General features: G+C 42.3%; 1 protein-coding gene across 1 annotated transcript in view; it reads left to right on the forward strand.

The window, feature by feature from the left end:
• rapgef5a (Rap guanine nucleotide exchange factor (GEF) 5a) overlaps positions 1-17,146 on the forward strand; it is a 52,068-nt gene that overhangs the window by 24,761 nt on the left and 10,161 nt on the right. Inside the window, exons 9-13 of the mRNA XM_083981625.1 lie at positions 436-645; positions 10,418-10,563; positions 11,579-11,679; positions 15,312-15,390; positions 15,483-15,627. Coding sequence (XP_083837751.1) covers positions 436-645; positions 10,418-10,563; positions 11,579-11,679; positions 15,312-15,390; positions 15,483-15,627 — 681 coding nt within the window. The remainder of the gene's footprint in view (positions 1-435; positions 646-10,417; positions 10,564-11,578; positions 11,680-15,311; positions 15,391-15,482; positions 15,628-17,146) is intronic.

Genomic DNA, 17,146 nt, shown 5'->3' on the forward strand with positions numbered 1-17,146 from the left:
CCAACCAACCAACACACACACTTCCCACACAGACACACGCTCCCACCCACTTACACTACTAATCACACACACTCACTCACTCACTCTCTGCCAGATCCTCTGACACAGAGCAGTCAGGCTGAGACAAAGCGAGAAGTGCAACAGATACAGGGAATTACAGACTGTAATGGATACAAAGGAGGCAAAGATGAATTAGAGAGAGAAGGAGATAGACCCAGGCTTTCCACTTCTTCTCATTCTCCTCACATGGACATAGAGGGGCAACTGAAAACTTGCTGTTACATGCTTCTTGATGTTGCCCACACTGGTTTAATTCTCCCTTGGATAAAAACACTGAACTTTCCTGACCTCCATCCCACAAGAACACTTTTAAGTGTCTCCATCATGTCTTGGGACTGCGGGTTGAGATATGTCTTCATGCCTCCTGTGTTGCAGCTGAGCGGGGTGTGTGCTTTGAGGGGCGGCGGCGGCAGTGGCGGTGGCGGCGGCGGCGGCGGCGGAGGCGGAGGCGGAGGCATAGGCTCTGTGTGTGGCCGCGAGGAGCTGACCAGCCGTCTGGGACTAGAGGCCGTTCAGCGCCTGGCCAAGGACGGCTGTCGGCTGCTGCAGAACCACAACTACCGGCTGCCCGACAGGAACCAAGCTGTGAGTAGAGAGTGTGACAAGTTGTGTCGCTTTTCAGTTGATATGACAGATGACGTTGTTCTGTGAAGTTGTCGGTCTCTAACCATGTAATCTGCCAGGCTAGCAGTGGCTATATGGTTAGAATGAGTAGATAGTAATGGACGTCATCATGTGGTAAATGTTGTCATTATTGTCGTCACTTTTGAAGTACACACACACTTCAGGTCTGAGTTACTCACAGAGTGGACTTTAGGATCTTCACCAGGACTGTCATCATTTGTGTCGCTGTATTATTTATTTATTTTTGTATTTTTTTTATTAGCACATGAAAAAAAATATATATAACGGCATATTAAAAAGTAAAACAACAACAGACAAAAAACATACAATGTGTACAGTAGATAAAGCAAATGTGCAGGAGAAACAAAAAAAAACCCTAAGGGCTTGTCAAGTGGTCCTCCCAAGGATAAACATTCAACATAAATTTAATTTGAATTATTTGTTTCTTAAATTAATTTATGCTTGTTTCTAAGGTGAATTGGTAATGAATTCCAAAAGTGTGGACCTCTAAATCTAATTGAGAACTGAGAGAAAGTAGACTTGAAAAAAGTGGGATGAAGATTATTTGCTGACCTTGTGTTGAAATTATGAATCTGGGAATTGAACTGATACAGTTTGGAAACAGATTGGAAGTAACTTGTGAATGGATTGATAAACAAAAATACATATTTGAAAAGTATTTACAGCAAAAATAGGAAGAATACTTAGGGATTGAAACAGGGGTGTGGATCTAGTGAATCTGTTGGAAAATGTTATCATTTTGATTAATTGTTTTTGTAAGGTAAGAATACAGTTGAGGGAGCTCTTGAAAGTACTTGCTCAAATAATATTACAATATGAAATGAAAGGATGGATCCTATAGTATAATATAAATTAATCAAGATTTTACCAGGCAGTAGATGACGTATTCTTCTGATTACTCCAATATTCTTTGCAATCTTGTTTGCACTCTTAAATTACAGAAACACATTTACACACTTTTGCAGCAAGCCTGCTCACTTTTGTACATCGTCTACATGAGGGCACATCTTTGCACTGACATGTACCCACACACAACACACACATATGCTACAGTTATCACAGCACACTCTGCACACATATCTTTGCTTCATTTAGATCGCTTGAGATTAAACAATCACCAGTTCTCGTATAATGTGGTCGTTAATAATGGCTTAGTGCAATGTGATCTCATACCCCTTTTACAGTCTGTCAAGTATGTGTGTGTGTCTGTGTAAGTTTGCTGGCTAGAGCTTCTAATCATGCGTGGGAGATTGTGTGTGTGTGTGTGTGTTCATGCACTGCGGGCGCTGTGGCAGGCTGAGTCAGTGTGTGTGCATAATGAGTGGGGTGTTAGTCTAGCGTTGTACTGTATAATCCAGCTCTACCGTACACCTGAGGGCAGGAAATGAAGCAAATGCAGTCTGATTTCACCGTACATCACGATGCATGTGTTTTGTGAAATGTACCACATATCAACGTGGTGGGTTTGACTGAAGCCCAGCCTTGGGGGATTTTCCAGAGTGTGTATGATTTTACTTTCCTCACATGCAAAAGTAGAAACAAACCATATTTCACAGCAGCGTTGACGCTGTAAGAAACAATGGCTTGATTCACATCTCCTTAAAGGATAATTACCGTTTTTTACAATCTGGCCCTATTTCTAGCAAAAAATATGATCATTTACTCACCCTGATAACTTTGGTGTCATTACAAGTCGTTCCGACGAAAACAGATCCAGCCGAGAGCCGCGTATATCCATATAACACGAAACTCGTTCATTTCACCAATATTTTGTTATGATACGCTAGTGCTATTCCCCTCTGAGTCTGGGGTTACCTGTTATCAACATCCAGGCTCTGTAGGTTGACCTATAACCTCTGACGTGGATGATGTCATCTCCGACTGCCGAGCGGCGCGGCTTGTTGCTACCGCTAATGCTATGGTTCGTTTCTGCGTGTTTCCGACTTGTCAGAACAAAATGAGCAGCTGGACGAAGTTCAGCTTCCACAGGCTTCCTCTCCGCAACCTGGACTCACTAAATCTCCGGCTAGTTGAGCTAAAAATGGACCCGAATGCCGAAGCGGAATGATTATTATCAGAATGAGCCGGGCAGCGCTCGGAGATGATATCATCCAGGTCAGAGGTCAGTAGGTCAACGTACAGACCACGGATGTTGATAACAGCTAACCCCGGACTCAGAGAGGAATAGCACTAGTCTAGCGTGTAACAAAATATTGGTGAAATGAACAAGTTTCGTGGCAGATAATGTGTTATTTAGAGGCTGCATTCCGCTGCCCTGTAGACTACATTATATACGCGGCTCTCGGCTGGATCAAATTTCGTCGGAACGAATAAGGTCCAGATTGTAAAAAACTGTAATTATCCTTTAAGTGTCACCTCTTAAAATGATTAGATAACATGAGGACAAACCTCATGAGGGTGAAACTCTTTGTAAAAAAATATGAATTTGTTTAATATTTAAAAGTTTTCTAGTTCCTATGATGGTAGATTTGTGTTAATTGCTAAATTATTATGGTTAAGCAAATACATTCTTTCATATTGTTGCCTGAATATAATCGTGCCAACAGTAAATTATTGTCACAGAATCAAGTCTTTTGTCTGCTGATTCTTCAAATGCATCAAAATACACAGATCGTAAAGTTTCCAGACATGACACATTTTAGATTGCAGGTAAAGTTGTATACTCATTCAAGAAGTTTTGTTGTCTTTGGTTTGTATTTAGAAATAGATAGCTTTAAAGAAGACAACCAGATTGATTGATTGACTGTCATTGAGTGAGGAAACGATGCTTTATTTTTCTCATGAGATTTGAGGTAACAGTTTTGAATTAATGTTAAAAGGTTAAGGATGAAACGCCCATATTGTTCAAAGGTCTTTCAGTCTGCACGGACATGCCCAGTCCATTGCCTGGGTTAAAGTAAACATCAGAAAATGAGCTTTCTCTCAGGTCAGAACAAATAGGACCATCAGACCCAGTCTATTGTTGTTGTTTTTTAAATAGAAGCAGCATCAGTAGCTCATAAAGGATCTTTCAGTCCAAAAAAATGATATGTAGAAAAAAGACATGATACACTGACATTTCAGACGTACAGTATCTCAGCATGATGTTATCAGAGGAAGAGGTGGCAACAAATATGCCTGAATACTGATAATTATAGTAATGAAAATATTAATAAAATAAGGATGGAATAACATGATCAGGTACTAAGTTTATTGGTTATATGTCACTTCTGTGCAAGCAGTGAAAACCAAATGTACTGACAACATTAACAAACTATTCAAAATACTTACAAAAAATTGTTTTCCTCCTGCTCTACTCTCCTGACCAAATGTATTTAGATCATAGTGATGCTGGGTTGTCTTGTCATGCAAAAATCACACTGCTTTAACTAGCATTTTGATTCACAGGATGCATCAGAGTGTAAAAGGAAATTAACCAAATGATTCTTGCAAGTATATGGACTTATTGTCTATGATGTTCATAGGGGAAATACTCTCTGATATGACACTACACAGGTAAACAAGTGGTAGAAGTGTCTGATGACCGGCTCACAAGCTGCAGAATGTAGCAGAGACCAAAACCTACCAACCAGCCTGATTTGCCATAAAGACCTCTCTCCTTTTGCTCAGTTGTCATGGTGATTTTTTTTTTTTAAAGTATCCTTTTTTCTCCATGACACTCAAGCTCTGACAAACCAGTGTGGGCCGTTTCCGTAGTGAATATGTGAATTGGGTGCATCTCTGCCTTCCAGTCACTTCAGGCCTGCCTTCTCACTTTTCTGCATTTGATTTGGCCATCAGGGTTTTTTTTAAAGTCAACCAGCCACTAGGGACTATTGAGCATCCTTGAGCATTAGTTACTTTCTAATGGTTCTTGTTACACAATATACAGTGCGTGGTGTGTGTGTATAGTTGGTCTTATGTGTGCTGCTGACCTGAAAGCATTGTATTTTCATATTATTCATTATTTCCAGGAATCAGGCTCAGAGCTATCACAACACAGATATGGTTTGGTCACTATCAACACACACACACACACACACACACACACACACACACACACACACACACACACACACACACACACACACACACACACACACACACACACACACACACACACACACACACACACACACACACACAGGAACAGGAAGGGAACAGAGAGTGCTTCCTTTAGGCTTTCCATGAGGCCTACTTTTCCTCTGGATAATATGTCATATTGTAGTGTGTGAGTGAAAAAGAAACAAGGACAGAGTGAGTGAGTAAATGAGTGACATATAGGTATAAACCTTTTGGCCCATCAAGTCCCGATCTACACAATAGCTATTGCATCCTTCTTTTTGTTATTTTCTTCTCTCCCTTTCTTTTTATCTATCTGTGTGAGAGAGATGTGTACAGTATGTGGCAGTTTCTAACCCTGTGAGACAAACAGAAAGTGCCTGTCCCCTGCTGTCTATTTTCTGTTCCCAAATCTAAACCCCTAGATCATAAAGTCTGACCATTCAAAGACAGATGAGAGAGGGAGACTTGAATCTGATTGTGAGGAAGAGAGGAAAGAGAGGTTTTCCAGAAGTTTGGAGAAGGAGATTGTGAGAGAGAGGGAAGGGTGGAGAAGAGGTGGAAGCACAGATGGTTGAATTGAAGGAAGGGATGGGGAAAGGGAAAGGAAGGAAAAAAACCGACACACCTGTTAACTGACTGTCCTTCACAGAAACATTCATACAGGTTAGAGTATTACATAATTGTCGATGTCATGTATTTGTTTTCATCTCAATATCAAAGCTGCATCTATTTCCATTGTTAGCAGAGAATAAAACGGGACATCCTGAAACTGAATTCTTTGGATTTGGTTATTTTCTTCCTCTCATAGATGTTAGGGTTAGGGTTAATAACTAATTTCTTACCTGGATTTTAATCACTGGGATATTAAAAAAAACACATACGATTGTTGGAATCAAACGTCTTTCACTTCTTGTATTGCTCACACTTCCCCTCACTCCCCCACATCTATCTTTCTGTCCTCGTCTCTTGCCTTCTTTCTTCTTCTCTTTCTCTTTGTTGCATAACTTTCTGACCCCCTCCTCTCCACACTGTTGAAGTGCCTACTTTTGTATGTTTTTCCTCTTCATGTCTTGCATTCTTTCTCAGGCTAAATTAATGTTATTCTTGGGAACTGCTGTTTGCACTTTATTCATCAGAGATTCTTTGTGCGCCTGAATGCATGTGAAAGTACTATAGTTATGAAGACACAGTGACAGTGTTGCACTGTCTACTTTTGTTGTGCCGCATTTTGTCGAAGCTTTTGATCTTGAGTGTGTTATGTATGCGTTGTAATGTTGCCTTCCTCCAGTCTTGGCTCTGAGTTGTTTTTCTTGGCATCTGTGTAAAGAGAGTAACTGTGTTATCAGAAACATCAACAGTTTGCCACTTTATCAGGAGCACAGCACAACATTTACTCTCCTTTGTTTTTAGAGTAGTTACACTTACATAATCTCTCTCTTTCTTTTTTCCCCGCTGTATTTCCGGGGCAATTTTCCTTTTATTAGAACGTTATTGGTGTATGGAGGCAGGAAAGTTCAGCAGAGATAAAGCGAGGGGACTTGTTTGGTCTGTATTTGGACCCTGAATGATAGCGGGCTAATGGCATCTCCCCTTTAGACCACCTAGGCAGTAGCCACCAAACGGGTTATCCTAGCATCACATCTGGGCCACTGGGTGTGGTATGGGTGCCAAGCCAAACTGTAATTAATGGCATGCAGTGTCAGATCTCTTTGCATCAGCCGTCACTGCCTTATTTACCAGCTTTGTGTTGCTAATCTCTGAGGATGTTTACTTTGAGCATGTTACATAATGAACTGGCAACGATAAGTACACATTGGGCTCACTTCAAACAACTGGCAATGTTTGTGTGTATATAATTTAATGATGATAAACAGCAGAACAGAGAAGCTAAAGAAAATCTAAAATTGGAGGATGAGACACTAAAATGTCAATGTGATAAGAAGCTTCGGTGACCTCATCAAACTTGAAGATGCTCCGATCAGAGTCTCTGCAATGGTGGGCGAGTGTGAGTACCTGAACGCCCCTACATTGAATTATTATAAATAATTCAAAATAAATGTGAATATTCTGTGCTGAAGTTGCGATGTTATATCATCAACATCATTACTGTAATGTCGAGATGGACAGTGAACATGCAACTGTAGCTTGATTCGATAAGTCAAGTCACTTTAATTTATACAACCCAAAATCACTTCACATCATTTTCCTCATTAGGTTTTACAGTCCACAGGCTTCACAACATCCTCATTCCTTAAAGTGGGTGCACACTAAGATTTTTTTTTGGCTGTCCCAGATGAAAAATGAGCAGTGTGGCAGAAGCATGGAGATGTCTGGTTGTAGCTCTGAAACAGTGGTGTGACCGGAGATAACCTGCTGGTAAAAAATTCGGAAATTTAAGAGGACCATCTTGCAATGTGGCCGTTTCTTCTGTTTCAAAGACTAGCCTAGATTATTATACTATATAGTTTACATATTATGCATAGATAACGCTATAACAAGCTTACCACTGTAGTGGCACAGGCAGATGATGCACACTCTTACATTTTATTGTTGTATATAGACCGGAGTCGTCGTTTAAGGTATTGTTAGTGACACCCAAGTTCATTTGTTGCACAGTGGACTGCTGTAAACTTACTGTATAAGATTGTATCTTTAGATGCTCAGCTTGAAGAAGGAAAATCGAGAGAAGGACCAAACTTTTATTTCAAATGCTGTGGTTGTTGATTTGATATGAATTGGCAGTTTTTAAAAATAAATGCAAACATGCAAAGTTCTTTTTGTATTTGGTCAAATAAAGCTTTCAGGACAAAGACACATACCAATTACCTAAGGGAAAGTATCTGGTGCTCTCAGAACATCTGTACCATGCTTCAGAAGAATATGAGTCATCAGGGCATGTCCACACACACACATACACACACACCTTAGGCATATTGTTTTCTGTGACTCGAGACAGATCCCACCTGCCGTCTCTCAGGATCAGACAGCTCCTTTCATCAGATGATCACAAAGACAGCGTGTGTGTGTGTAGCTGTATATTGACTTGTTTTGTGTGTTGTGGAGGTATCTGTGACTGCATTAGTGCTCTGTGTCAGGGCTCCACAATGTCTACAGTTAAAAAAAATCCAGAGGTTGTGATCACAGTTATTGATTAGTGCACTTCTGGCACTTTTTATGAACCTTTGCACCCTTTTTCCAACTCTGGTGCTTTTTTCAAGCCTCACCTGATTACGCCCCCAATGTTACTTACATCCTTGTGGGATCTGCAGTGGCGAGTGAAAGCGAGATAACTCTTTGACATAATCTGCATTTGTGTATAAGGAGTGTAACTTATAACACAGAAATCATGGTAACAAGGGTGATGTGGCAGGACATGACCTTAAAGGAGAATTCCGGTCATTTTTGACCCCTAAATCGTTGTCCTGATGGTCACCCAGTGTTGGGCGGAGCAAAAAACGCGACTAAAATTGATGCAGGAAAACCAGAGTTACACCATGGCTAGACGGCGCTAGCGCTAGCGACAACGCTAATCTATGGTGGCAATTCTTTCAACCACAACAAACACTCAAAAAACAATCAAAAATCTATGGTACATGACTGGAATCCTTATGACACCACTGAACTCATATAGTGTACAGTATAAACAGTATAAACTTTGTCTTTTTGCATGTTATCACTCACCTCAGACAGCCTAACTCTGAAACATCCTGGAAAGACATTACTATCCGATCGCAGAGCGCCTGCTCTCCCCGCCACAGAAACAAACACTTTTTCCTTGTTGTGGTGATTTCTTTACAAAAATAAACGGTCGAGCAGTGCAGTGGTAATGTCCATAATATCTCCGACCGTTTATTGTTGTAAAGAAATCATCACAACAAGGAAAAAGTGTTTGTTTCTGTGGCGGGGAGAGCAGTTGGGTTTTTTGCTCCCCCCAACACTGGGTGACCATCAGGAAAATGATTTAGGGGTCAAAAATGACCGGAATTCTCCTTTAAGCTTGAAAGTAAATCTACCACAGAATGACTTCAAACAGGGAAAATCCACTTGTTGGACTGACCCAGTCTGGCCCAGACCTTAATCCAGCAGAGATGCTGCAACTCACACCAGACATCCAGAGAATATGTCTGAGCTGAGGAAGCTGCAGATCTGACAAGCAGCTACTAGAATAGCTTGTTAGGGGTTATTGGTGCCAAAGGAGGTTTAACCAGTTATTAAAGGGTTCGCTCACTCTTTCCTCCACCGCTGTGGATACTAATGTCTGTGTTCAATAAAGACACAAGATTATTATCATTTGTGTGATATTACAGTGGGGAGGGGGCTGTTTGTCTACATGTGCGACTTTAGATGAAGATCTCAACCTGATCACATTTTACGAAGAATTAATGCAGAACAGGGAATTCCAAAGGGTTCACATACTTTTTCTTGCCACTGTAAATGTTGACATATGACTTAACACAAGTGCGAGCAGTCCTACATAATGTATTTATGTGAGTGTGTATGTGTGTCTGTATTAAAGCAGAGACAGTGCAACAGAAAGACAGCCCTGCACAGAGCCCTCTGTGTCAGTTGTGATTCCTACTCAATCCCTCTGGCTGCAGCAGAGACTGCAGCGAGCAGCTGGAGAGGAGACGTTGCTTCTTTATCTCTCCCCCTGCTCCTCTCCTTTGCCTTTGATCTCCCTCTCTCTTCTCCTTTTTCTCTCCTCTCCTCAGGCTGTTTCTTATTGTGCTCCTTTGTCCATCTGGAGCTTAGTTCCCATTGCACTGTCACTGCAGGTGTGTGTGTGTGTGTGTGTGTGAATATAAATGTGCCACAGTCACAGATCAAGTTGCTGTTCATTTTTGGAGATTACTTCGAGCATCAGCCCACAATCCTGCTTGTCCCCATTTTTATTCATTACATAATATCATTTCCTTAAAAGACAGGAGAAGCCATACTTCCCACTACTGTATTTGTGCCTGCACATATGGATTGGTGTGTGTGTGTGTGTGTGTGTGTGTGTGTGGGGGTGTGTGTGTGTGGGGCATGAATCTTATGTGAAAGGGTCTGGACACCAGAGCCCAACGGATACTGGATTTCTAAAGTTGATATTTTAGGATTGATAATTGTCAATTAAAAAAACAAACACATTATTCGATTTTCAACGTGAACCTACACATAGCTAGTGTTAGCATTTCCATGTGTTTACATTCCTCGAGGAAATGTCGCAAGTGTTGCATCAAACTTCAAACCTTTTACTCACTCGCCAGCAACACAAATGTTATTTCTTGTATCTATTAAGTCTTTTCTCCCACTGTCACTTTCCCATAGTGTCTCACTTCACTTTAGCCACCAATCTGAGGACGTATCCCTGCTCAGAGGATGCAATTACAACCACTTGTATGATAAAGCCATCGATGGCTGAGGCCAGTCGCCACCATCTGCCACCTGCAAGAGACCATGTTCAGCAGCAGATAAATCTTACAAAAAGCCCTTCTTTGTGTTGAGCTTTGGCGTTTCTATGCTGTACTTTATTGTCACTTATTTTCAATTTAATAAGCTACAGCAGGCCTATAAAATCAGCCCTCCAAGAGATTTGACCTTGCCTCACTTTGTTACACGTTGTCTCTCTGATTTTCACCCTCTCTTTTTTCCCTTTCTCTCTCAGGAGGCATTGGGGAGGGTTTGTCTGAAGGAGAGAGGACGGGACGTTTTGGTGTTGCAGAGAGTGACATCATCAGTGACGTCGCCATCAGACCGGCCCTCACCCACATCTTCAGGGGGCGGGTCCAGAGAGGAGGATTGCGACAAGAGGTCAGCCCCTCCTCCCACATAATGAGCGCCCTCCAAAGCAACAGTTGCAACAAAAGATATAATCATAGCACTCCTCCCTCTCTTTTTCTGTTTTTTCTTCGGAAGCTCAGGTTGCAACCACGCATTCTTGCATATCAGCAGTGCTGTCAACACAGTGTGTGTGTGTGTGTGTGTGTGTGTGTGCATGTGTGCATGTGCGTGCTTGTGTGTCTAAGATAATGTATGCTTTAGCTGCTGGTGCACAGCGGGAAGAAGAGAATGGCTTTTTGTTTTCAGCTGAAAGGGAACCAAAGATGACACCAAGAATGGCTGACTTCCTTCCACAAATCACTGTATGTGTTTAGGGTCACATGTATGGGTTTGTGTGTTTGTGTGTGTGAGTGCTCACATGTGTGTTTGAAAGAGTATTTCCTCAAAGTTGATTTCTTTGTACAGTGTCTCCCTTTGTGTTTATTTAAGTCAGTATGTGCCAAGACCTCAGGCACAATGTAGGGAGTGTCCGTGACAGGCAGGTTAAGTGTGTGTGTGTGTGTGTGTGTGTGTAGTGCTCAGAATCATCAGTAGCAATCAGTTCCCTCTGAGTACTACTGTAGGAGCTGTCAGACAGGGTTTTAATCTCTGCAGCTCTTAGCTGACAGGGGCAGACGGCGAGGCTGTTTACCCCACGGGAGAGCACTCTTCCTGGGTATGCAAAGCTTCCATGAGGGCCCATACTTTGGAAGTGTTGAGATATGAAGATGAGCTCTCAGCTAGCTACGCTCGCAGAAGCAGAGGAGGACCTAGATGATGAGGACGATGAGGATGAAGATGATTATGAGGATGGGAATGATGATGATGAAAATGCTAGCAGCTCAGGGATCTCCACATTCGATGTTCCTCATTTCCGCTACATCGACGACGACGACGTGGAGGAGAATAAAGACAAGAGGAAGGAGCGAGGATGGAGGGATGGAAGTTGTCGCACTTTGTTTTCATGCCCTACTGAGGAAGATTGTCACGTGTCTGCGTCTCACAGGTACGTGGTGGTGTCGGGAACGCCGCTCAAGATCCTGGAGCACCTCCTAAGTGACCTGCGGTTGGACGACCAAAGAGGGGCGCCAGAGAGCAGGGAGAGCGGTAAGTTTCACGCACACAATAACATGTTTTGTTTGCACCGTGCACACGCATCAATGACTAGGCATTCACACACACTATGTGGCTGTAAGTCAATAAAGACAAACATTGACAGAAAAGAGTCAGAGCAAAGCAAAAGTTAGTAAAAACCTCTTGTCTTCAGGCATATGAATTGTTTATCTCTTCGGCTTTTTCGCCAAAGGTATATTTAAAACTAAGCGACGTACCTCCCTCTCATTCCAAGGAGTTTCATTTTTAGTCCCATGCAAGTTTCAACACAGCCCAGTCTACTCCTTTCTCTGTCCCTTTGAACTTCCCTGAGGTGGGTTCAAACCCAGGAGGTATGCACTTCCCCTTGATTTTACCGTCTTTGTTTGTACTGTCTTTGTGTGTACGCGTGTAACTGCGGCTGCGTGAGTCAGTCAGCCCTCACGCCACATCCAGGTGCGTGAGTGCACGTTCGTTCAGCCATGGGATTGCCTGTAAATATGAGGGACATTCAAGAGGTTAAATGCTCTAATGAGTTTGTGGAATGATTCCCTCGGGGGACTGGTCGGCATTTCTGCTGCAAACATTTTCAGTGGGCTGTTAACTGTCATGTCTCATTTTCACAATCCTCAAGTCTATTACTGGGTTCTTTGACAGTGCTGGGGTAATAGTGTTATTATATTGCTATGCTGTGTATGCTGTTGTACCTGTTTCCATTTGTTGTATATCAGCTACTTCCTGTTTTTGGATATAATCAGTTAATGTTTCATTTACAGTATAATACTCGAACTTGAAAAAGTAATTGGAAAAACTGACACAGTTATGTCTGACTATTAATAGTATTAATTGCAAACGTTTTTAGTCAACCACCAGTGGTAAAAAGCAGTTTCAGGGTTAAGATCTCTATTGTTGTCCATGAACCACAGTGCAATGTACTAATTTCTTGCCACAGTTAATGGATCTCATTCTCCTCTAATTAAATTAAGTGTCACAACGGAGCCCAGGTCCAGGAAATAACATTTCACATTTTATTCAGGGACATCTGGGTCTCAACCTGTATTTCATAAAAACCCTGCTCTTGCCTGTTGGCGCTGTTTTAAAACAAGGCGCCTTTATGTATCGCCTCCTCAGCACCACCAGTTCCCAGCAGTCCACAGGGAGCCATCTCACTGAATTGCAGGAAGCAAAGGAAGAAAGAAGGAGAGATGGATGTGGGAGAGGGAGAGGGAGAACTGAGATGGTCTTTGTGGAGGAAAACCACCTGCTATTCATTCACAGGAAAGAGAAAGGGCGCGCTTTTTTAAGGCTTAGGTTGATTTTTTATTTTATTTTATTTTCAGGAGGCAGGAAACAGATCAAGAGTGTATGCGCACGTGTGAGTGTCTGTGCGCTGTTGTGTCTATCTTTCAGTCTGTGTGCACTGAATAAGCATGAGGGTGTGTGTGTGTGTGTTGGTCCTCTGGGGGGTGTTGAGCATCAGCGTGCCGTTTTAGCAGGCTTAGCTGTGCAGCATGTTGAACAGGCTCGTACACGCTTCCGTAGAGTGAGAGAGGACGATTACCCCAACCGCCCCCTCCCCATGTACACATAAAAACACACACAACAAAAAACACAGCAGCAGATTACTGCGATTAGTTCAGCACACACACATTTTCTCTCTCTTCCCTTTCTCCCTTGCAAGAGATAAACTCCCCAAGGTCAGAACTAGAATGAGTTATTCATCAGGGTGCTGTGTGCGTGTGGGTCTGTGTGTGTTTGTGTGTTGCTGTATCTATGTGTGTACGTGTTTGACTTTGTGTGTGCCAGCGGGCAAACACAGAGGGCATATGTTGAAGATGAAAATGGATATTTATCATCACAGAGAGCTGAGAGAGAGGGAGCGTAGGAGGAGAGTGGTAGCAGGGGGGAAATGTAACCGGCGAGAACGAGAAAATGAAAAATGGGGGTGTAGTGAAAGGGGAGGGGGGGGGCAAAGTTTGAGAGTGAGAGAGGGAAACGGTAAGCGGGGAAAAGACTAATAGCTGGTCAAGAAGCAGCTCCACATCCACAGACTGCAGGGGAAGTACGCCACCAGTGTTTTGAAGAAGTGATAAGCTCAGTCAGACTGGCCTAAAAGTATTTCTCTAGAAAAGTTGTGTTTTTATTTCTAAAGAGAAGACACTTGTTCAAATATTAATGCCACGGCCTCTGCTCAGTCTTCTATAATTGATTTCTTTGCTCTCTGCCTGACGGAGCCATATTTGGGTCACACATTTTCCCAGGGAAAGAGTTTGACACACACATACACACACTGCTCCACTCCCTCACACCACCAACAATGGCTCACTACCCATCTGCCATGAGGGCTGTTTATATTCAGATCTCACCCATTGAACACCTGCTCAGTCTCACACACTCAGATACACATTAGTATGCTCTACCCTGATGAATCTCTTAGTTTTCAAAGTTGTAGAAAAACCTGCATCTCATGGTAGTGATGTATATGCTTGTTTTGTTTTTCCATCAGTTGCTTAGAGCGTCCCTGTGTCTGATTTCTTTACAATAAAATATACCTGTGACAAAATAAGCAAGAAACTTAATATTTGGGAAAGATGCACATCTTTACATCACTTGTTGATTCATAAAAACTTAATCAGGAGAATGTGAGTGTGTTTAGAAGAGAGGCTGCCAATATTAATGACCTTTAAAGGGACATTGTGTAACTTCTCCTGTTATCTATTCATGAAAATTGATTATTTGGTTCAAAAGTATGTTTTTCATTAGTCAGTGATCCCCCCCCCCCCCATCAACAAACTGAAGTGTTCCGGTAAGCTCTGATTTGACGTTCATATCATTCATATCTACATGGAGCGGGTAAGCTCGGTGCTGACTGATGCTGCATTCACGTGCAGTCGGGCAGCCGGCCGTCTGTAACAAACCAGATGTCATTTTAGTCACAGAAGTCAAGAGAAAGCTGGTAAAACGTGGGTCAGGTAAACAATACCACATCGCCATGACAACATATTGTCACGTGTATTGTTTTGCCTCGTGCTGACGGACCACTTGTTTACATAGAGGCTTGTTTATGCCGTTACGTGCAGCGGCTGTCGTCTGTCTGCCCAATTTCACGTGAATGCAGCATGAAAGATAAGATTGAGTTGCTTGCAATATACAACCGCAACACTCGATGGAAGTAATTCCTACACAATGTACCTTTAACCTCTTCAAACCCCAATCCATTGTGTGAAAACAAACTTTGGTCAACCCTACAGAAGGTTAATCTGACCTCTAGTGACAATCCCAAGGTCTCATTTGATGTGGCAAACCTGTCGGCAAAACAGAGACAGAGGAACATCAGCATTCAGCTTACCAGTGAGGCTCGAACCTTGTCTGTGGTTTGGTGTGTTGGCCAAGACGCAAGAAAAATGTTGATTACTACTGTATGGCCAAAAATGAGTGTTGGGTCAAAAAACAAAGCAATGGACTGAAAGATGGTGAAATGCTCTGCATAGCAACTCATTTTATCATCATAAATGTTTTTTATGTTGGTTGACATAAAGAGGAAACCATTCAATAGGCACAAAGATGCAAAGACAGAAGATAAGAGACATCAGTGTGACTTAACTTCCACAAGTAAGACAAATCATCAAGTGTTTCCTGTGTTTCAGAAATGTTGCTGGATGACTTCCTGTTGACCTACCTGGTGTTCATGTCCACTAACGACCTCTGTCAGGCTCTGCTGGGACAATATCCTTACTGGCAAACGCTTACAAACACATCTCACACTCATCTTTTAAGTGTCCACACTAAACCCATTTTGCCTCCTTGACCGCTCTCACCTATAGCAGCGTCCGCTGCAGGGGTCAGGAGGAGGGCAAGGACGCCCTCTTTAGGAAACGTAAAGTGCTGCAGCTGGTGTCCCACTGGAGCAGGCTTTACAAGGACTTCCTCAAGGAAGAGGAGCACGTCAGGAGCTTCATGAAGGTGCGTCACTACTGGTTTCATCAGCACTTTTTTTTTTTTTTTATCTCTTCTTTCTGTCTGTCTGTTGTATTTGAAACGATCCTCTGGTGTGCTTTTTCACTGAAGAAAATCAGAGGGGTCATTCATCCTCATATGTATCTCTCTTGATCTGAAATGGGGTTTTGCACAACAGGACATCTGAGCTGCAAAGTGTGTGTATGTGTCTTCCCTGATCTCCTTGTTAGCTGCATCTCCTATTAAACTGAACAGTTTTGGAGCCGGCAGGGGGAACCTTGTTTTTATCTCATCCTCTGACAAAGGACCAAACAATAAGGCAGAGAAGGAAATCCAGACACTTTCATGATGTAGCTTATGAATAGTGAGGTTTGATCATTATATTTGGCTTCATGTTTTTCATGTCTGTATGAAAACTCATGTAGTGTACCACTGATCATACCATTGATGTACAAAACACAGTATATACAGAGGACAAACATGCAGATTTTCAGTGACACACATAGGCCTATGTATTTATTATATATACTTAACATGACCACATGTGCACACATCCACACACTCACCCACTACAGCTGCATACACTCACCAATCACTCTTCCCTCTGTAACCCGACAGCTCCATTGCTCAGTGCGGGGTTGCCATGGAAACCAAAGTGCGAGGGTTGGCATGGGTATAATCTCATATGGAGTGTGTAACCCAGGTGATAGTTGCCTAGTAACAGAGGAATGAGAGGGGAATTGGGATGGGATGCTATGGTGGGTCAATGACAGCGATAAGCAGGTGGAAGTGTCTTTGGTGTGTGTGTGTGTCTGTGTGTGTCTTCAAGTTGTTACTGTTTCTTCCCCTTGAGCTTTCATGTTACATACTAATGCTCTGCAATGCACACACTCTAGCACAACACAGTGTGCCTAGTCACCCATTTAAGTACAAGGCACAAAATTTGTGTCATGTTTTTTTTAATGTCATCAACCTACGCAGCACTTGACGGTACTCAATAAATGAGCTGCTCAGAGTGGAATGTTAATGCCATGTCGTTTTGTTTTGTTGGTTCAGATCATCTTCTTAATCTCAGTTGATGTAGTCTTTTCTTTTTTTGCATTAATTGCTCATAAAATGTGATCTGACTTCCATTGGCTTAGAAGTATAGACAAGCTAATAAGACAAGAACACACACAATCTTTCATATTTTTATCAAATGCACCAGTTAAGCATTCCCAACGCTGGCAGAGGAAGTAATTGGACCCATGGACTTAATTACCGGTCAAATCTCCTTTGGCACCAATAACCAGTAGCTGTGCAAAGTTCAAACGGAATTTTTGACCATTTTTCAAAGCTACCTCAGCTCAGCTGTATTTTGATGATGTCTGGATGTCTGCTGTGAACCTCTGGAGGGCAATCCATCCACAGAATCTCTTCTGGCCCAAAAGGCAAAATGTCTTTGTGGGAAATGATTTGAGTAAGCCGGGCCTGTAAAAAATGCTTGCCTGTTCAGATGTTTGTGCTATCCTACAGATTGTTGTAC

This window comes from Trachurus trachurus, assembly GCF_905171665.1.
Source record: "Trachurus trachurus genome assembly, chromosome: 11".
NCBI classification, from domain to species: Eukaryota; Metazoa; Chordata; class Actinopteri; order Carangiformes; family Carangidae; genus Trachurus; species Trachurus trachurus.